At 41.7% G+C, this 21,990-nt stretch overlaps 2 protein-coding genes across 2 annotated transcripts; both read left to right on the top strand.

Annotated features, from left to right (window-relative positions):
* Positions 1-1,168: 1,168 nt before the first annotated feature.
* SSMEM1 (serine rich single-pass membrane protein 1) lies at positions 1,169-5,957 on the top strand. Its single transcript, XM_043508476.1, has 3 exons — positions 1,169-1,363; positions 2,530-2,590; positions 5,467-5,957. Exons 1-3 carry the CDS (start codon positions 1,169-1,171, stop codon positions 5,955-5,957), a joined length of 747 nt encoding a protein of 248 aa, XP_043364411.1.
* Positions 5,958-7,289: 1,332 nt separating this feature from the next.
* On the top strand, positions 7,290-21,674 carry LOC119862288 (carboxypeptidase A2-like). Its single transcript, XM_038418732.2, has 11 exons — positions 7,290-7,378; positions 10,682-10,763; positions 12,739-12,873; positions 13,571-13,669; positions 15,080-15,181; positions 16,067-16,168; positions 17,610-17,720; positions 18,178-18,268; positions 19,248-19,447; positions 20,830-20,914; positions 21,315-21,674. Exons 1-11 carry the CDS (start codon positions 7,314-7,316, stop codon positions 21,497-21,499), a joined length of 1,257 nt encoding a protein of 418 aa, XP_038274660.1. The 5' UTR covers positions 7,290-7,313; the 3' UTR covers positions 21,500-21,674.
* The last annotated feature ends 316 nt before the right edge of the window (positions 21,675-21,990 follow it).

Raw genomic sequence — 21,990 nt, 5'->3', positions numbered from 1 at the left:
TGAGTGGCTCTAGGAGCATTCATACAATCCGGCTGGGCATGGGGCTGCATATGTGATTGTACTGAGTGGTAACAGCATCTGGAGGTGTTTGCTGCTTGTCACCAGTAAGGTGTTGTGAGAGACAACCCAGATTAGGAGTACTTGTGGCACCTTAGAGACTAACAAATTTATTAGAGCATAAGCTTTAGTGAGCTACAGCTCACTTCATCGGATGCATTTCCACCAAATGCATCCAATGAAGTGAGCTGTAGCTCACGAAAGCTTATGCTCTAATAAATTTGTTAGTCTCTAAGGTGCCAAAAGTACTCCTTTTCTTTTTGTGAATACAGACTAACACGGTTGCTACTCTGAAACCCAGATTAGTGAGTTAAGGGGGCACAATAGTCCCTGTGAGTTAAGGGGGCACAATAGTTGCACCCTGGAGATCCTGTCACAACAACATTTTGAGGTGAGAAGACTGGGTGGGAGTGGAAGACTGGGACAATGAGGGGATCAGCAACAGAGGGGAACAGTGTAGAGGGGACCCAGAACTGCAGCCGGCCATCAAACACATCCAAAGACAGGAGCAGTGGCTGCCCACCATAGGCACAAAGTAAGAAGAGACTGTTGCTCTGGGGAAGGGAGGAAAGAGAAGAAGAAGGGGGTGAAGGATGGAGCTATAGAGCCAGCCCATTGGGCCACTGTGTGATCAAAGGGTTTCAGTTGTTCTGAAAGCCCTTCAATCTTTGATCCGTTTTCCAAACATCAGAACAAAAGCAACAGAAACATAAAATGGAAACAGAATTTTCATGCAACATTAGGGGCCCAATCCTAGGAGGCACTGATTTTCCTGAGCTCCCATGGACATCAAATGGAGTTGAAGGCACCCACCACCTCACAGGAACAGGTCTAAAAACCTAAACACATAAAAGTTTGGAGCAAGTGCAACTTCACAACATAATACAATAGGTCTTCCTTGTGCTTAGATTACACCTCCATGTTACTATGGTTCCAAGAATGATGTCATCAACATGTTCTGATCACTTCTTGTGATAGCTCTTAAGACAAATAAATGTCAACAATAGGTTACCAAGATACCACATGGTGCATTAGAATCCACTGTGACCTCTTTTATCCCATTTCCTAAGAGAGAAACAACATTATGCTGTGTCTTAATCAACTAAACTCAATGGGATTCCCTTTTCTCTATTTTTGGTCGCTTTATTTACATAATGGCCCTGTAGAGGCCATTGCCAGCCAAGAACCAGATTACAGAGAGTGTGACGGGGATGATGAAGACTTTTGTGGGGTTGTGGGGCAAATCCTGCTTTCATACTGTATTGGCATTTTGGCTATAACTCTCATCAACCATGCTTATATTTGGGTAAGAGTATTATTTTTTAATTGATTTTACAGTGGCAGTGTTTTGAAGCCCCAGTCAGGGATCAGGATCCTTTTATGCTAGGCCCTGTATGCATAAATAACAAAAAAAACTATCCCTGTCCACAGAGTTTACAATGTAAAAAGATATTTTATTATTATTAATTACTATGCTCCATCAGTGCGCTTGGAATCGTACAATGCAAAGAGAAGTCATGGTCTTTGCTCCTAGAAGCTTATAATCTATTATAAACAGACAGCACAGTTCAGACACACAATAAACTGGGGGACCACTAGGAAGTTGAAGATCCTGATTCTAATTTTGCTTACCCCGTGTAAAAATCAAAAGTATCTTCTTGGAAGTCAGTGTTATTAGAATGGTGTAAAATGGGCATCCAGCAAATGGTGCAAATGAGATCAGAATGAGGATTCAGCGGTGCTGATGACTCTTTATATATAATGGGCCAAATCCTGAAGTTCCTACTCATTTCTTACTCAGGACTCTTCAAAGAGGCTGTGCGAAGAAGATGCATGTGAATAAAAGCTGCATTGGGGACAGTAGAATGCCCTATCTTTTTTAAAACCAGTGTGTTATTTATAATAATTAATTGTTAATCATCAGTTATTAATAATAAATTGTGCTATGAGGTGCTGAACTGGATGGCTCAGAGGAGTGGTAATGGATTGAGTCCTTCACCTCCACATCAATGGTACAAGTCCAACTCAAGTTTGTATTGAAAGATGTTGCCACCCAAAGACTATCTGGCAGCCCAAGTGAAATAAATGTGGGGTCTGAGTCCAGTTTCCATTGGACAAATGTTCTCACCACAAAGCTCATTATCACTTATTGTCCCTTGCCCTGATTGGCAGTCTCAGCACAAAAGCCATAGACATTGAACACTCCTCCCATCACTGGAAGGTTTCCTCCAGGTCAGTGTTGAGACTCAGCAGCAGGGCAATGTGGAGAAGCTTGCTTTGGTGCTGCCATTGCTATATGTGTTCTATATGAATAATCAACTCTATTCTCCAGGACAGTCAGGATGACATCTTTCACTAGCCTACTTAAGAAACAGTGTTGTACATTGGGCCATATTCACTGACTAGAAATTATTAAAAATCCTTCTAAATAGCAAACTCTATACCATTTATTCATGTTTTCCTGAAACACAGATTCTCCGGAAATGCCGAAATGAAGGACTACCTTCTGGTAAAGGGACTAGCAGTTCAGAAGGTAAATTTGCGTTCTATTAGGCTGTCAAAAGGGTTTTAAAAAGAGAGAGATGATTAAAAAGGAAATGTGATCTCTAAAGAGAAGTGTTTTTAGTTGTAAGAGGGGGTCATAATTCTTCTGTATGAAGCATCAGTGAGGCCCCACATAGAATAATGGGAAAAATTCTCTCATTTATATACGTGTAAATCCAGAATATCTCCACTGAATGGTATGAACTTCACATGAACTCCAGCATGAACAGAGCTGAATTTGATCTAGCGTGTACAGATTTGGGTATCTCACCGTTAAAAGGATAGTTATAAAATAGAAAGAATACAAATAAATGCAAAAATGATGATCAACAGATTGGAAGGTCTGATGTAAAAGGAATCATGGTTAAAGGATTTAAGTAATTGTAACTCAGGGATAGTGTGAATGTGGCAGTCTAACTCCTGGGAAAAGGGGAGGCAGGATTCATTGTTTTATTACAGATAGGCTGTTGTTCAGCTTACATGATACACCACTCTCCATGCTAAACAATGATTCCCTGATGCAGGAAGTGCCAAGTTTACATGTAGCCAGCTACCATAGACTGCACCACCTGAGTACACGCAGCCAGGCTGCAGGCAAGTAAGAAATGAGGAATGAGACAAATCTAATCAAATTTGGTATACAAGATGCATCTAAGCCTTTACTTTTACCTATCCATGATTCTCTTCAAGATCCTCCCTGTATCTCTGCTTTGCCATTGCCAGTGTTATGCAATGATTAGGTATCCTTGTTATACCAATAAAATAAAAAACAGCAGGATCTTATTAAAGGGGATAAGGCAAAATGCCACATTTATTGTGAATACTGAAAGAATCATAGTAAGCAGTTAGTTATAGCTATAACATTCCATTCAATTTCATATTTATTCACACATTCATTCACACACACACACACACACAGGTTCTGCAAGTTGTTATCATAGTTATCAGCCTTAGAGTTGCTCGTGCCAAGCCACTGGCAGGTGGCCTGGACATGAGGAGGGAGCAGGGCCTTGTCAGATGCTCATCTGATGCTCCTGGAAGTTGGTTTGCAGAATCAGACCCCAAAGTTCTCAGTTTCTAGAGTCCATTTTTATAGGAATTTCTTCCTATGCCAGTCTATGGGAATTGCTTCATCATGCAGTTGCTGAATCAATCAGCAGATGGCACATTCCTGATGGCTCCATGCTGCCGGATGTTATCTTGTTCTTCTGTTCTCCCATCCTTGAGGCTGTTGGGTGGATTCCAGTCTGCCCTCCGGGGGTCCTCTGGTTGTTTCCACTTGACGCCTTCTTCAGCCGATCAACACGGGATTCTTAGGCTGGCACCTCCCTGATCATTCAGTTATTATCCACACCAAGCATCCATCCACATACATCCTCTATCTCTATTTTAATCACAATTGTTAAAAAAGCGAGGTAAATACAACAAAAGGGCACGGAGTCTCTGTGTGCTGTTTCTGTTGTTACAAAGTATCACTTTGAGTCTCTCTCTCTCTCTCTCTCTCTCTGTGAGTAGGTGTTGTTACAAAGTATTGCTTTGAGAACAGACTCTGTCTTAGGATGTACTAACACAATTAGCAGCTTGCAAGTTTCACACAGAGAGGGAGAGAAACAGTAAAAACAAGAGACTAAAAACCAAGAGACCTCTTAATTAGTAATACACTGGAATTTAAACGATGGGGAATCAAACTCATTTGTTATTTTAATACAGAACTTTTTTCATATGATCCAGCATCCTGCCTTCTCCTCAGTTCATGCACAGCATATTCGTTACTACAAAATGAGAGTAGTTGCTGACCTGCCAACCATGTGAGACTGGTTAATGTCTGGCAGCACAGATTAGCAGGCTCTGAATCCATGCGATATATAACATGGACAATGAAGGGAGCTGTAGTATTGCTCTAAGGAGCCACAGGTTTTCTTGCCCTGTTTTAAAGGAATAAAGTGAGAAGAGAAGGTAGGATCATTCCATTCTATGCATCTGATGAAGTGGGCTGTAGCCCATGAAAGCTTATGCGCTAATAAATTTGTTAGTCTCTAAGATGCCACAAGTCCTCCTTTTCTTTTTGCAGATACAGACTAACATGGCTGCTGCTCTGAAATCTATTAATTCTGTACAGATACTTAAAGGATATGACCTAAGAGTCAAATTATCCCCTACCCAGGTTATTCTCCTTTTGGAAACAGGAAATTCACTAGTGGTGAGTTCCAGGCTCTAGTGGAAGAGCGTGCTGCTTACCTATCCTTTGGAAGGAGAGAAGGAGGGTTTTCTCCTCCTGGAACAGATTGGGTTCAGCCCCAAAAACCCATGATCCATTGGAAGCCAAGGCTGTCCATGTTTTGGCCACGTTTTTGCACAATGCTTCCTTGCCATGCTGCTATGTGTCCTTGCCTGCTGCTGTCCTACAAGCTTCTGTTTGCGGGTGTAGAGGTGATTGTATAGCATGGTGGAGCAGCTAGTGTACATGAATACAGACAGGATCTGCCTTAGGCTCCCCTTTGTCTCAGAAAGTGAAGGGGAACCTCATGAAGGGGAGACCTATTTTCTAAGTCAACTAAGGACATATTACAAGAAGCAGTGGCCTTAAACTAAAGCAGGGCAGGTTAGGATTAGACATAAGGGAGGTTCCTCAAGGGAGGCATGGCCTACCATGTTTGGGATTTTTTAGATATATGGATGTGGTCTTTATCCACTGATGTAAGCTTTACCCATTGCTGTCTGTGAGGATACATTTTTATGTCAGGTTTGCCTACTCTCTATCAGCCTTCCTAGCCCTTCAGAGGAAGGAGAACCTGAAGGCACTACCACCATGGATTAAGGGTCACTATGGATTACAGTGCTGCTAAACTATTTTTCTTCTGTTAGTTCCCAGGGACCCTGTCTGCATTCATCACAGCAGCTTCAACATCTGGGATTTCCTCAGCAAGTTTGTCAATGGGAAAAACAAAAAGCACACCTGCCGGTCCACTGACCCTGCCCTCTATTCAGAAGTGGCCACAGCCTGGGCCTACTTAGAAATGAAGAAAGCAAGGTTCGTCTCAAAGCTCAGCCAGCAGACTGTCTGTGATAGCGACTCCTCAGACATAAATAGTGAGGACTTGGATTCGGGGGCATCCTCGGGGAAGGAAAGTGAAACAGAATATATCCCCACCACAGCTAGCCTTAGGCAGAGAAAGATAGAACTAGTGAAGCAAAGGAATATGGGGAGCCACTGGATCAGGGAACAGCCCTGTCTTCGCTGCAAAGCCAAGAGGACAAGAAAATGGCTGTCCCAGCATTTCTTTAATCCCATGCCACCTCCTCATGGGAAGAACGGTTCATTAGAAGAGAATTCCTCCAGGGGTATCACCACATGACTTGCCTTCATTTGAGCTATACCTGGGTTTTTGTTTGCTTGAAGCCATTGCACTAGATAGACAGAACCGGTGTAAAAACACAGCATGGGAAGGTTGAAGGAAATGACTCATTTCAATAAAACTTGGCTACAGACAATAAATGTACCCAGCACAATGTGCTGGTTTATGTATGTATAAGGGTGTGTTTATTTAAAAATATAAATATCATTGCCTTGGCAGGCCCTAGTGAAGACATCTCTTTCCACAGCAGGTGTAACACAGGAGTTCCTCAATTTTACGTATAGTGCGACAAATTCATTGAGAAATTAAGCTGAACTTCTGCTGAGTACCAGAGTGCGACAGGGCAAAATGGCAACAACCGTAGTTACAGGGACAGAGCCACTGCAATGCCAGAAGTGAGCCATGCTTGTGAAAGGGGCAGAGGTGAAAGTAAGCCGGTCCATTATGGTGTACCGGAAAGAGCTGGTGCGCCATACCGGACCGACTTCCCTCAGCAGCAATTTAAAGGGCCTGGGGCTCCCAGCAGCAGCTGGAGCCCTGGGCCCTTTAAATTGCTGCCAGAGCCCCGCTGCCGGAGCTTCTGGATAGGGGAGGCAGCAGGGAGCCCTGAGGCTCCGTCGGCAATTTAAAGGGCCTGGGACACCACTGCAAATAGTGGTAGCCGGGAGCCCCAGGCCCTTTAAATGGCCCCCAAGCCATGGGCTCCCAGCCGCCTCCGTAGCTGGTAGCTCTGGCAGTGATTTAAAGGGCCTGGGGCTCCCAGCTACCTCTACTGTAGCCGGAGCCCCGGGCCTTTAAATCTTGATTTAAAGGGCCTGGGGCTCTAAAGGCTCCACCTCTTCTGGTTGAGGCCCTGCCCCTTCTGGTTGAGGCTCCGCCCTTCTCAGGACTCCGGTGTACCGGAAAGTTCTTTAAGTTACTTTCAGCCCGGAAAGGGGGTATGGCCAGGCTGGGCAGAGCATTTGGCAATGGAGCTCCTGTGTATTTCCAAAAGGCATTAAAGCTGCCTCCAACTCCACTGGGGGAAACAACGTCTCCTTGAGGTCTGAAGCTCCTCGGGGCACATAGAGCTTTGCCGGCAAAGCTTTGAACTTGACACCTTCCTGTGCCAGCTTTGCTGAATTTGGCCCAACCAGCTGCCAATTATCACAACGTCAGTGTGGAAAGTATCCTGAAAGGAGAAATTACATCCTTATCTGCCCAACTACCTTGAGAGTTTTGACATATGTGGGAATTCAATCATATGGGATTCAGATACCACTTTAATTGAAGAGAGAGGCCATATCAGGCCCCTTATATAAATATGGCCTTGCTTGCTAGATCATTGGTTTTCTATCTCTGGCTAACCCTTCAAACATGAGGCTGATTTTATTCTTCAGCGCCCTCACTGGGGCTGCCTGGTGCCTAGAAACATTTGTTGGGTGAGTTATATTTTAACAGAAGATCTCTGATTCAAAGGCCATGTTATTCTAAAACCTTTTCATCTTTGAGTACCTTAATTGAAAAGGTTTGGGCACATACTTTGCTTTTCATTAGCTAATTAGTTTTCACAAAATATCATCTTGGCTTTTTCTGTGCATCTCAGATCTTTTATTGAGAGGGATCATGATGCTGTTTAGACATTCAGTGATCCAGAAGAAGGACTAAAGTCCGTATAATGCACTTAATTATGTAGTACATCTAGAGCTGTAGATGCACAGCAGTTTGTTTCTCAGGGGTCTGAGGAAACAATTTATTTTGATTGATCTGAGTTCACAAGAGAGTTGGGTTCATGCTATAGAGTCTGGGGTGTGGATTGATTTAAATTTCTCCAAAGTTCAGGTTTACCTGGGACTTGTTTCAGCTTATTATAGAGCTAGGGATCAGCCTCAAAAGTATGGATCTGGACGTGGATCTGAATCTCACCACAAAGTTTGAGAATGTTTGGACCCATGAGTTTGGTTTGGCTCGTTATAGAAATAAGGTCCCATAAGGAAAATTAGAATCAGGTTCCAGATCCAAACTTGCCCAGAGCACAGGGGTGCTGAGATTCAGGGTTCTGATTTCTTGTTTACAGTCCCTTGAGGTTTGCTTTGAATTTTGAGGAAGCCCAGAAATGAAAAATGAAACTGAGTTGAAACTGCCAAGTTTCACACGGTTTTGATTCAGAACCATAATCTGGTCCCAAGTTCACTCAAAAGTGGACCAAGAGTAGCTCCAAACATTCATGAATCTTGCAAAATAATGTGAGTTTAACCCCAATCCTGGGCAAGGGTTGTTCCTTTCAGTCCCAAAGTTTTGCACAGCTCAGCTTCAACTGTGTTCCTCAAGCATGAAGATTGGTAGCCTCTGTTAATTTTTATCCTAGATAGTGTCCCTGCAGATTCTTCTCTCTCTCTCTCTCTTTGGGTATAAATGTCTAATCTCTTTCAGACCCTTACTAAGTAATTTGTATTATAATATTTTACAGCATGAGGTTACACAGGTTTATTCACACATTGTATTAAAATAGGTGCTTTAAGCTTGTTGCCTTTTACTCTCATAAGTGTATAAGAACTTGACTAAAATTCAATACAAAATCTGATGGATGTCTGCTAGAATGTGGGAAATAGACACCAGATCCCAGTGAACAAACATCCATAAATCACAAAAGCCTGTTTACTTAACACATAATTTGCAACTTTCTTGACAGTCTAAGTAGAGTGGCCAAGGATTGCTAGGAGCCTGGATACTTCTCTCTCACATTAAGGGTGGTCCCACCAGATTTAAAATGAGGTATGTTAGCAAGGGAAACTTGCGCTGCTGTTTTCTCCCCGTATCTGTTCTGTGTAAGTTTCTACTGTATGACTGGAAGCCAAAAGACAATAGAAAAAAAGTAATTACTAGCTAAAATAAAATCAAAAGTCAGGTGGCAGGTTTGCACCACCAGAGATGCAGAGCTCCCAGCTGTAACAGCAGAGCTACATGGGGACATGTACTGGGCTCTATGATTATTATTATGATTTAATATTTATATTACAGTAGCTTCTAGTGGCTCCAGTCAGAACTCCATTGTTCTAGGTGTTACAAAACACATTTAAAGATACAGTCCCTGCCCCAGAAAAGCTTACAATCTAAGAAGACAGATTACATAGAAACAGGAGAAGGGGGAGAAAGAAAGATAGAATAAAATAAATCCAAAATGACTCTCTTTTGGTCCACCCTGGAACTTTGTCAGCGCTGAGTTTTCATGAGTTTATTGGCCTTTGGGACGCCTATCTTTTGAAGTTGGAGACAAGAATGGAGAAGTGCATTATATATAACATCAAACTGTAGAGCTGATTTAATAGATTAATGGATTCCAAGGCCAGAAGGGACCACTGTGATAATCTAGTTTCTCCTCCTGCATAACACAGGCCATTGCACTTCCCTGAATTAATTCATGCTTCAAATCCAATAGCTGTGATTGAAGTACAGCATATATTTTAGGAAAAGGTCCAGTCTTGATTTAAAAATGTCCATTGATGAAGAATCTACCACAACCCTTAGTAAATTGCTCCAATGGTTAATTACTCTCACTGTGAAACAATTATACCTTGTTTCTAGTCTGAATTTGTCTAGCTTCAACTTCCAGCAATACAATCTTGTTATACCTTTGTATACTAGACTGAAGAGCCCTCTGTTATCAAATGTCTCTTCTCCACGTCGGTACTTATAAACTGTGATCAAATCACCCCTTGATCTTTTATTTGATAAGATAAGTAGATTAAGCTTCTTGAGTCTCTCACTGTAAGGTATGTTTTACAACTCCTTAATCATTCTCATGATTCGTCTCTGAAGCTTCTCCAATTTTTCAAACTCCATTTTTGAATTTGGTGAGGTTTTTCATAGGAGTGGGTGGGTGAGATTCTGTGGCCTGCGCTGTGCAGGAGGTCGGACTAGATGATCAGAATGGTCCCTTCTGACCTTAGTATCTATGAATCTATGAATCTATGAATTGTGAACACCAGAATTGGATATAGTATCCAGTAGTGGTCATTCCAGTGCCAAACACAGAGGTAATATAACCTCCCTATTCCCACTCAATATTTCCCTGTTTATATATTCAAGACTCACAGCCCTTTTAGCATCACGCTGGGAGCTCATGTTTAGCTGATCATGGCCCCCAAATCTGTTATAGAGTCACTGCTTCCCAGAATAGAATCCCACATCCTGTAAGAATAGCCTGCATTCTTTGTTCTTAGTCATCTGACCGACATTTGGTCGTAACACAACATAAATTGTTTGATTGCCCTCAGCTCACCAAGCATAACAGATTGCTTTGTATCAGTGACCTGTCCTCTTCATACCTTACCACTCCGCACATCTTTGTGTCATCTGCAGACTTTATCAGTAACGAATATTTTCTTCCAGGTCATCAATAAAATTATTCAATAACATAGAGCCAAGAACTGATCCCTGATGGACCCCATTAGAAACACACCAACTCAATGTTGATTTCCCGTTTACATTTACACTTTGAAACCTATTAGCTAGCCAGTTTTTAATCCATTTAATATGTGCCATGGTGATTTTGTATCATGCTAGTTTTTTAATCAAAATATCATGCAAGTCAAACGCCTTACAGAAATCTAAGTATATAACATCAACACAATATTACCATTATCAGCCACATTTGTAATCTCGTCAAAAAATAACAGCAAGTTAATCCGACAAGATCTATTTTCCAAAAGCCCATTTGATAAGATTTATTTAATTTTTTGTAGCGACCAGGTTCTTCGGGTGAAGGCAAACAGTGAAGAAGATATTAACAATCTACAGCTGTTAGAAACACTGCAGCATCTTCAGGTGTGTCATTACGCTTTCTACAGGCATTTGTTAATCTTTCAGACTGTGAGTTCTTCAGGGCAGGAATTGTGCCTCCCTTTTTTTGTTTGGAAATTGCTTATCACAACGTGGGAGCTGCCATAAATAAATAATAATAGTATAGAATAATAAAAATGTAGGGCTGGAGGGGACCTTGGGAGGTCTAGTCCTGCCCTCTGCACTGAGGCAGGACCAACATCCCTGACAAATGTTTGTCTAACTTATTCTTTAAAAGTTCCAATGATCAGGATTTCACAACTGTCCTTGGTCCAGTGTTAACTACTCTTATAGTTAGAAAGTTTTTCCTGCTATCTAACCTAAACCTCTCTTCCTGCAGATTAATCTGATTACTTCCTGTCCTACCTTTCATGGTCATAGAGAACAATTAATCACCGTCCTCTTTGCAACAGCTCTTAACGTATTTAAAGACTGTTATCAGGTCCCCTCCCCTCGGTCTTCTTTTCTCAAGACTAAATAAAAGCCCAGCTAAATAAAACCTTTCTTCATAGGTGAGGTTTTATCGTTTTTTGTCATTCCCCTCTGGACTCTCTCCAATTTGTCCACATCTTTCTTAAAGTGTGGGGCCCAAAACTGAACACAGTACTCTAGCTGAGACCTCACCAATGCCAAACAGAGTGGAACAATAACCTCCCATTGTTACATATGATACTTCTGTTAATTTACCCCAGCATGATATTTAGTTTTTTTCACAACGATGTTACATTGCTGGTTCATGCTCAATATAAGTGGCATGATCTAGTAGTCTTAGCCTCATCCTGGAAACAGGAACTCCTGAATTTTAATCCTGTATCTAGTTGCACCTGACCTAAAGCAAGCCTGTCATAAATATAAAGGGAAAGGTAACCACCTTTCTGTATACAGTGCTATAAAATCCCTCCTGGCCAGAGGCAAAATCCTTTCACCTGTAAAGGGTTAAGAAGCTAAGGTAACCCCGCTGGCACCTGACCCAAAATGGCCAATGAGGGGACAAGATTCTTTCAAATCTGGAGGGGGGGGGACAAAGGGTTTGGTCTGTCTGTGTGATGCTTTTGCTGGGAACAGATCAGGAACGCAAACTTTACAAATCCTGCACTCTAGGGTACAGATGTGGGGTCCCACATGAAAGACCCCCCTAAGATTATTTTTACCATCTTAGGTTAAAATCTTTCCCAAGGTACAAACTTTGCCTTGTCCTTGAAGCCTATGCTGCCACCACCAAGTGTTTTAAATAAAGAACAGGGAAAGAGACCACTTGGAGACGTCTTTCCCCAAAATATCCCCCCAAGCCCTATACCCCCTTTCCTGGGGAAGGTTTGATAATAATCCTCACCAATTGGTACAGGTGAACACAGACCCAAACCCTTGGATCTTAAGAACAATGAAAAATCAATCAGGTTCTTAAAAGAAGAATTTTAATTAAAGAAAAGGTAAAAGAATCACCTCTGTAAAATCAGGATGGAAAATACTTTACAGGGTATTCAGATTCAAAACACAGAGGATCCCACCTTGAAACTATAGCTGGTGAGGGGAAAATACAAGTACTCCTTTTCTTTTCATCTATATATGGAGCATTTCTTGAAACTATAGCTGGTGAGGGGAAAATACAAGACAGTCATAATGGTATAAAATCTCCTGTCATTTATGCTGCTGAAGTGCTATTGAAGTCAATGAAAATGCCAGCTTTTGTCTTTCCCAGGGCCTCTGTTTCCTTATTTGTGAAGTGAGGACAGTAATACTTATATGTTGCAAAGGTGTTGTGAAGCCCAGTAATGATTGTTTATATAGTGATTTGAGAGTCTCAGATAATGGAATATGCTAAAGTGTGAAGTAGTGCAAAACCAAAGGCATTATCCCAACTTGGGGAAGTTAGACATTTTCGGGGCTTCTTGAGAGATGTTCCCCAAAGTCCATTTTTCTGAAATGATTCCCTGATCTGTATTGTTTGTCTTCTCTTCAGCTTGATTTCTGGCTACGCCCCTCAAACCCAGCACTTCCTGTGGATATTCGAGTCCCCTTTCCCAGTCTCCAAGCAGTCAAGATCTTCCTGGAATCCCACCACATCGAGTACTCTATTCTGCTTGAAGACCTGCAGGTAGACAAAAGTATTTCACTGATGCGTGATTTATTTCCCTAATCCCTGCATTTATGCTCATTGATGTTATTTGTAGTAGAAGCAATATGCAGTGCTAAAGATTCTTGCCTCTCATAAGCCTACCTGTACCAATGCAGATTTCCCTAAATCTTGTGAAAACCAACTACAGATCTCACAACAGGGTACCAGATCAGTGATGCAGGGTCTATTTTAAGTTCCTCTTTCTGTATGGATAAGCATCCTTTTACTATTCTTTGTAGACCATGTATTTAGCTATTAAGAGTCTGACTACATTTTCCAGGATGATGTTGGCTCCCCTTAAGTTACTAGAACTCTACATCACAGTGTGAGAAAAACATCTCTGTTTGGCATTGAACTGCGGGACTCTTGAAAAGCACTATTTCCAACAGACCAGCTAAATCACTGTTAACTCCTTGCTCCTTTTTCAGGAATTCTGACACTATCCCCATTCAGCTTCATGAAACTTAATGTTGACCATTTAAATGCCAACAGTGTTACCTGTTTCACTGCCTATGAGTTTAGTGAAACATCCAGCTGTTCTGCAGTTGTGTCTGGAGTCTGTCACCAGGCCAGACCTTGTGTGGAGTGCTGCAACTTCATTTCCCAATTCTGACACTTGATTAAAATCCTACCAAAGAAGTTGGCCTTCCTCACAGATTTGAATTGCTTGGTTTAGGTCATAATAGAAGAAGAAAAGCAAGAGATGGTCAACAATCAACAAAGGGAACGTGGCACCAGTAATTTCAACTATGGAGCTTATCACCCCTTAGAATCTGTAAGTATTTCAAGGTCAGCTCTTTGGGGGAGAGATTATTTAATTCTGTCCTGCTTTTGCATGTTACTGCCACTCAAATATTCTTTATAAGTATGTTGAATTCCTTCTTGTCTTCTTTTCTGCATTCTCCACAACAATTTTAAAATCTCATACCATTACAAGTAGGTCTGCAGCGTTTTATAATGCGTTTATTTAGGACTCATCACATTGAGGGATTACTCTCAGTTGCTAAAAGGTAGAAATATTACAAGCAGGTGCTCAACAAACCGCTCCATACAGCTCTGCCAATATTTCTCATTTCGTTACCCCTGTTATTCCAGCCTGGGGCCCAAACATAGCTCTATCAATGCACTTTAATCCAGGCCTGCAGCATCTCCATTCCAGTGCTGGGCTCCCACATTGTTAGGCTAGGTCTAGTTGCATGCCTGGTCTCTTTTGTTGCTACAGGAACCAAGGTACCAGACTAGACGGAGCAATGATTTATTCATGTGTTGCAAGTCCTATTTTGCTGCATTATGTGGTCTCCTATGTCTTGATGTACAGCTATTGAATGTCGCACTTATTTTAGATAATAAAAATGCTAGGTGTATGGTCTCATCAAATTAAAATGTGTCTGATTTGGATCTCACGCTGGGTTGTTTGTTTGTTTTTTTACCAGTGTAACTCTATTGACTTCTGTGGAGTAACTGCAGATTTACCTTGGAATGACTGAGATCAGAGACAGGCCCACTAAGTGCACCAGAAAACTGATTTTATACAACTTTCTTCCATGTGACATTGGTTGTGACTGGCACTGTGTGAGTTCAGTGTCAGAGATGACAGACCGTCTTCCACGTTGCTCTAATGATCAGTCTGGAGACAGAGTGTTAGCCCAATACCAAGGAGAGAGAGGTCTCAGGTCCCTCCTTTGGGAGGATGGCATCAAACAATACCCTCCAAGGAACCCCCTTCTCTGGCCTACAAACAGAGCAATGTTGGGGGGCTTTAGAGGAAGCCAATTCTAGCCCTTCTCAGCCAAGAAAGGTCTGCTGTGATGAAGAGCTTTCGAGGGCAACAATTGGGAAGTAAGGGGGTGAAGAATGAGGGGATCCCCTTCTGAGAAATATGTGGTCCAAATTGCTTTTGTGTAGGATCTTTTTTATAAACTGAACCCCAAAATGCTTTTCAGAATTAGATAATTCCACATCAGAGCTACTAGATAATAGCGGAAAGAGAGAAAAATGAAGCTGTACAAGCAAGAGAGAAGAGAGGTGTTTTGTGAAGGTGGAAAGTAAATGGAAAGTGAAGTAGAGAAATACAGGAAGGCTGCAGGCAGCAAGCACTACAGAGGAGAAAGCTCTCGTATCAACGCAAGGATTAGCATAAAAATATTTGATAGACTATAAACTCTGTCATTATTTTAAATTTTAGATTTATGCAGCACTGGATGATCTTGCATCTGAGTACCCCAGCCTTGTGAGCAAGCAAAAGATTGGAGAGTCTTATGAAAAGCGGCCCATGTACATTCTTAAGGTATTGTTCCTGTGCATATAACAACAACTTTACATTTCTCTAGCACCTGTCCATCCAAAACATCCCAAAGACAGAAATCACTCCACCCACCACTAAACTGCAGCCACCGCCAGTCACTGGCGACAGCTGTTCAGCAGAACCGAGTAACACTTTTTAAAAATAACTTTGCCAAGTGGATACTGCAGAAGGCGGCTTTATGGAATTATCCACATGTGAATTTGGCCAGGAGCCTGGGCCAATACCTGACTCTTGCAAAAAAGTATTATGGGATCTTTAATCACTGCAAAGAATCAGAACCTTGTGTTTATGCCTCAGGGTCTTCAGTATCCTTGAAAAACTGGAACCTTAGTTTGCAAAAATAGAAAAAAACCTGACTCATTCCAAATATTGGCTTTGTTCAATTTATGTTGGTCCAAATGGGAAAGCCACTGTCATGTGTGAGATTGAGTCGCCAGCTCTTAGGTGGCACTGTGCCAAAGATGCTCATTTAGAATAAAGATACATACCCTTAATTTTTGTTGGATCCTGGCTGCCTTAACAACAGATATGAATAAGGGGCCCATTTGTGGCAGGTGAAGGTATTATGTGTGTACACAGCGGGTTCCTCATCAGAAATAGAGGAGAACAGGGAGCAGAAGCTGTGGCAAAAACTGCAAATGACAATGTTAAGTCAACGAACTGGTAAATCTGGCAAGATTACCAGCAGCATTAAGGCAAATATCCCACCACGGGGTCTGATTCTCCACTCCATTACACCAGTTTTATGCCATGCAACTCCATTGCTTTTCAATCATTTTCGATATTTCAGATGGAAAAACGAGTGGGATAGGAAGTGAGAGGACTCGCGCTAGTGAGGGTTTTTAAAGTTTATGTTTCATTTTGCAGTTCAGCACTGGAGGAACCAACCGTCCTGCCATTTGGCTTGATGCCGGTATCCACTCCCGAGAATGGATCACCCAGGCAACTGCACTGTGGACAGCTAAAAAGGTTAGTGGATTGACTTTCTTTTCTCCTGGGATGGCTACTGACTATTATTTATTGATAAAACATTTAAAAGAATACATTGCCTATATACAGCACCTTTCATGAAAAGTTACCAGAATGGTCTGCTGCATATACTTTACCAACCAAGGTTTATAGGGATTGCTTCACCCACCCATGAAATACACGTACTTCTGGGGTGGAACATGGCAGCTGTTTAACACTGCACAGAAATTTAAAACAGATAGTGAAAAATGCTGTATACAATTGAAACTGTAAGGGGAATTTTAGGTCAGAAAAAAGCAATTTGGACATCAAGTTTAATAGCCCTCCTCTTGTGAAAAGTCACATGGGATCTTTAACAGCAAATGTCAGTAATTCAGTTTTATGTCTCATCTGCACTTCCAGCAATACACTGACTCCTATCACTACATGAAGACATTAATTCATTATTGCCTCTGAGAGAAAAAAACACCTACTGTGAGAAAACAGCTTATTCATAAATCTGCAGTATATTTTACACAGATCAAGGGCTTGATTCTCCATTCTGACTTACTGTTTTATACCCATTTTGCTCTCATTTTGCAGAGGAATAAATGGTTACACAGCATGCAAGGCAGAAGAGAATCAGGCCCTAGATGTTCTTTTGTAGATACATTTTTATTTCCTTTCTACTTTGAACTTGTACTGTAACCCAACCAGAATTTGGTACAGTATTAGCATGGCAAGTATTCTACAATGATCTAACATAACTCAGAATCAATTGTACTGATTTTTATGCAGTAAATAATGCTTTACTTGTCTGTAGCACTTTTTATCTAAAGATCTCGGATGGCTTTACAGCCATTTATTTCAATCTCATAGCTCCTCTTTGCGGTAGGTCAGTCTTACTAGCCTCATAACTAATGGAAAACTGAGGCACAGAGAGGTTAAATGACTTGCCTAAGGTCTCACAATGAATCACTGACAGAGCTGAGAATAGTGTCCAGGAGTCATGACTCCCAATGCTGTGTTTTCACCACTACCCTACATCTGTACAATTACATATTGTTTAGAGACAGTCACACCAATATGACAGATGACGTACCAACAAGACAGTAACTTTTAAAGTGTCTCTTATTTGTCATCAAGTTTCAGGGCTCACATTCCACTGAAATGAATAAGGGTGGTTCACACCCCTCTGAGCAATTGTTTCAGTCTGCGGTCTCAGAGAGAGAGAGTCGCACTGGGAAGGTTATCTTTGCCAACAGAAGAGCCAAAAAATTAAATTATTTTAAAATACGAGCATAAATTCTGTTGAAAATGACTAAGCCACCAGAGAAATGCAGCTGTATTGTACACTCCAACCCTGCTTAATCCAACACCAGTACATAACGATTACAGTATGAACATTTGGGGAAGAAGCGACTGTGATAAGCATGTTAGAATGTATTTTGTCTCTGCTTAGATTGCATCTGAGTATGGGAACAATCCATCTGTCACCTCCCTGTTAAACAGAATGGACATTTTCCTGCTGGTTGTCACAAACCCTGATGGATATGCATTCACTCATACCAATGTGAGTACCCATGGTGTGATTACACCCCCATTTCCAAACCAAATCAGGCACTTCTGGAAGCTGGGCAGTGATCTGTCATGCCATCAAAAAACTGAAAGTTTTGTTTTAGAAAAACATGTTCAACAGATCCATATTTAGCCTTCTAAAGGTAAATCACAGTAGGGTAGTATCACCACAGAGACCTACTGAGCCATTTAATCCATCATTGTTCCCTCCTGGATATTCACCAGTGCTCCCACTGCTTCCCTTTGTCCATCCCCCTAGCCAGTCTAGCAGAAGTCATGTTAGGCTTCTCTCTTGCACTTATAGATTCATAGATTCCATGTTCAGAAGGGACAATTGTGATAATCTAGGTTGAGCTTCCCTTATAGATGAATGGTAGCTATTTCTGACTGGAAGCTTTAATGAAATCACCAAGCTTTGCTCCTTTTGAGCCCATTATGGTTCTTTATTTCAGAATCGTATGTGGCGGAAGACACGTTCTAAGAATTCTGGGAGCCTGTGCATTGGAGTTGATCCAAATAGGAACTGGGATGCAGGCTTTGGAGGTAGAAGAAGAGTTTTCAGCTACAGTTGTCACTACCGAAGCTGTTTCCTTTCCATGTACCTAGTCACAGGGGGACAATCTAGGAGTTTTTAAAAGTGACACAGATAGCCAAAATATAGGCATCTCTACCATTATAGGGCTGAATGCCTACAGTATGTCAGGCTAAACAGGGCATCTAACACATTTACTCGCTCAAAGGATTTTTTGCTTAGGTTTCAATATGGTCTAGCTCTGCTTGGGTCAATGTCTCCTTCATCAATGTGACATCCCTCCCAGCATGCACTCTGCTGAGGCTGTCACATCAGTCACTGACTCCCTCTACTATTGGCCTCTAGACTGTCAGATAAATGCATTATTTACCTGGAGGCCTGGAAGGATTCTGTTTGTTTTTGTTTGTTTTTTTTTTATAAAATAAGATGGATAAGATCAACTATTTTCAGTTTTCCCCTGTTATTATTGACTTACATTTCTGCATCAGCTTGGCAGAAAAAAGTCTATCAGCTCACCTGTTGTATACTCAAAAGTTAATGGATCAGATTCTGATCTCTATTATACTAGTGTAAATCCAGGGTAACTCTACTGAAGCCAGTGGAAGTACTCCAGGTTTACAATGGGGTTACTGAGATCAGAATCTGGCCCAATGGATGTAGAAGCCCACATCATAAGAGATTCAGAAATAAAATGGTAAAAGCTGATAGTAATCATATTTCATCAGAGTAGTTTCTTGATAGATTACCAGGGAGCAAAAGAAAGCATGAGTTATCTATCAGTTGTAACAATATGCCTTTTTCTAATTTTCACTCTCTCTAAATACTTTTCTGTCATCTCTGAGTATGTCAGGCCTTGTCCCTGAGAAAAGACCTCTTGCTAGAGTTTTCACTTTACAGTATTCGGCAACTTCATCTTTGTGTCAATCTGCATTGAATTCCCTTGAGTTATAATTTTACAGATTTGCCTTTGATCCTCACTTGCACCAACAGGCCCTGGAGCCAGTACCTACCCCTGCTCTGATTCTTACCACGGACCCAGCGCCAACTCAGAAGTGGAAGTAAAAAATGTCGTAAACTTTATCAAGAGGCATGGGAAGATCAAGGCCTTCCTCACCCTTCACAGCTACTCTCAGCTTCTGCTGTTCCCCTTTGGGTATAAGTGCACCAACCCTACTGACTACAAAGAGCTGGTGAGATACAGCAGCTTCTTGACCCTAAGCCTTTCTCTGTCCTGACTGAGTTGCCTTTCATATTTTGAGTGTTAGCCAAGTATTAAAATTACATTTTTAAGACAATAACCATGGGCTAAATTCTCCCCTTACATGTACTGGAGCAACTTCATTAAAATCAATGTGGCTTCTCAAGTGTGATTGAAATGAGAATCTGCCCCCATACACTATCTTTAAAATCTGATCCTTCCCTCCCTCATTTTTTTGCTTATGGTTGTTACTTTGAACATGTCTCTAACCTACACATTCTTCAGGTAGTTTTTCTTGCTTACATCACTCGTCTATCTCAACATTCGTAGTTCTGTGGAACAGATCATTTGCTCATGTTTCATCTTTGTTGCCCCACACTCTGTGCCATATGTTAAAACTGGATGGACTGGAACCCAGATATTTGAAACTTTGTATTGTTGATATTGTCTGATCATCTAGTTTCAAGGATAATTCTACAGTGTTCACCAGATTGAAATTACATGCCATATACTCTGGTTTTCCTCTGCTTATTTTGAGCCAGTGCCTTGCTGTGAGGGAGTGCAGGCTCAGATGATTTGGTCATGTAAAGCAGAGTCCTGACAGCAATCTGGGTAAGAGAGTCCCAATGGATCAAGACTGAAGAAAAAAGACAGAGAGGCTGACCCAAGAAGTGGTGGGATGTTATAAATGAAGCTTGTTAGCAGGTGCTGTGACAAAGGATAAGACATTGAACCAATCATTTTGGAGGGAGAGGACTCATAGAGCGGACTCCATTTGATGGGATTAATGCAAGAAAGAAGAAGACAATATCTTTAAAATAGAAATCCCTACTTGTGTAAACAGGTGGTGTCTCACCACCCTATTCCCAACACAGTATACTCACACACACTGGGTCTAGTCCCAACTTTCTGGTTCTCTTTAAGTATGAGAACATCCACAGTTACATTAAATAGGATAAAATAATACCAATATTAATATTTTTAAGAACTACACACCACGTATGCATCAAACCATACACCAACCACTAACTCATGGGAATCTGGAAGAAACTTTCCCAATGGGGAGATTATACTATAATTATCCACGGGACTTTCTTGCACTTTCCTCTAAAGCACATAGAATGGGCCACTACCAGCCAGGATACCTCCCAAAATATTGTAAACATGGTGGATGCTGTAGCTAGTGTTTAGCTATGAAGCAATTCAGACATTAATAGATTCAGTACAACTAATTTTTGGTGGGTGTGGGTTGGCTCTAAACCAATTTGGATATTTTCTTAAATGAGGTTTGGGGTAGAAACTCTCCCCTGTTTTAGTTTGAATGTTTAATCTTCCTAATCTGACTTCTTCCTGGCTCTTTCATGATCCCTCTAGAACGCCGTGGGGAAAGCTGCTGCCAGTGCTCTGGCGTCACTGTATGGCACGACATATAAAGTGGGGCCCATTTGCTCAACTATCTGTAAGTATTGAGCAGTTCTGAGTTTGATGGGCTGTAGTGGGGGAAGGGTCTACTCCTCCTCAAGGTAGGGACTTCATCCCACTAGAAGGGGTCAATGATGGGTCAATGGGATCCCTCACTAATTGCCAGCTGATCCCGCACAGGCTGACCTAATGTCTAACCCACACCAGTCTTACCTTTATAGGGCCCACTCCCAGAAATTCAGTGCAGTCTAAGAAGTGCACACCCAGCCCTAATAAGCTCCTTTACTTCCTCATATAGGACCTGACCCTGAAAGGTACCAAGCATGCTCATCTCCAGTGGACTCCATCCACTAGCCAGCACTGGTGCACCTGGACACAAGCCAGCTCAGTACAGTCTCCATCTCACCCAGTGTGATTTCTCTCTCTCTCTCTTTCAGACCGAGCCAGTGGAGGCAGCATTGACTGGTCCTATGATTATGGCATCAAATACTCCTTCGCCTTTGAGTTGCGAGACACAGGTCGCTACGGCTTCCTTCTGCCAGCCAGTCAAATCATCCCTACTGCAGAAGAGACCTGGCTAGGTCTGCTGAAGATCATGGAGTATGTGAGAGACAATCACTAACAGAAGTGGGGAGGCAAATCAACAGTATAAAAAGGACGAAGCCAACCATCATTTAGAAAACAACCTCCAGATCTGATTCCTTTGTACTAATGTAGTAGTATATTCAGCTGATGAAAAGCCCTGTGTACGTTCAAATTACTGTGAGCTGCATCTGTCTGTAAAGATTCCTTGCTGTATATCTCTTGTCCCTGCCTTTGCTTTTCCATCTGTGGAATTCTTACACAGTGTCAAAAGGTTAGGACCAGACCAATATTTTGTAACAGATCCTTTTGTGGTTCTTCAGAAAGAAACACAGGTAGCAGCCTGTGATTAAAGCAAGATTAGACTCGTAGACTTCAAGGTCAGAAGGGACCATCAGGATCATCTTGTCTGAGCTCCTGCACATCCCAGGCCACAGAACCTCACCCACCCACTCTTGTAACAGACCCCTAACCTCTGGCTGAGTTACTGAAGTCCTCAAATCATGGTTTAAAGACTTAAAGTTACAGAGA

This window comes from Dermochelys coriacea, chromosome 1 (genome assembly GCF_009764565.3).
Source record: "Dermochelys coriacea isolate rDerCor1 chromosome 1, rDerCor1.pri.v4, whole genome shotgun sequence".
In the NCBI taxonomy this organism is placed as follows: Eukaryota; Metazoa; Chordata; order Testudines; family Dermochelyidae; genus Dermochelys; species Dermochelys coriacea.
This window is presented reverse-complemented; position numbering and strand designations above follow the sequence as displayed.

Coding starts and splice junctions, on each gene's coding strand:
- LOC119862288 (XM_038418732.2), top strand. CDS start 7,314: ATGAGGCTGATTTTATTCTTCAGCGCCCTCACTGGGGCTGCCTGGTGC. Junction 15,182..16,066: donor GGCCCATGTACATTCTTAAG/GTATTGTTCCTG, acceptor TTCATTTTGCAG/TTCAGCACTGGAGGAACCAA. Junction 18,269..19,247: donor CTGGGATGCAGGCTTTGGAG/GTAGAAGAAGAG, acceptor TTGCACCAACAG/GCCCTGGAGCCAGTACCTAC.
- SSMEM1 (XM_043508476.1), top strand. CDS start 1,169: ATGGGATTCCCTTTTCTCTATTTTTGGTCGCTTTATTTACATAATGGC. Junction 1,364..2,529: donor TCAACCATGCTTATATTTGG/GTAAGAGTATTA, acceptor CCTGAAACACAG/ATTCTCCGGAAATGCCGAAA. Junction 2,591..5,466: donor AGGGACTAGCAGTTCAGAAG/GTAAATTTGCGT, acceptor TTCTTCTGTTAG/TTCCCAGGGACCCTGTCTGC.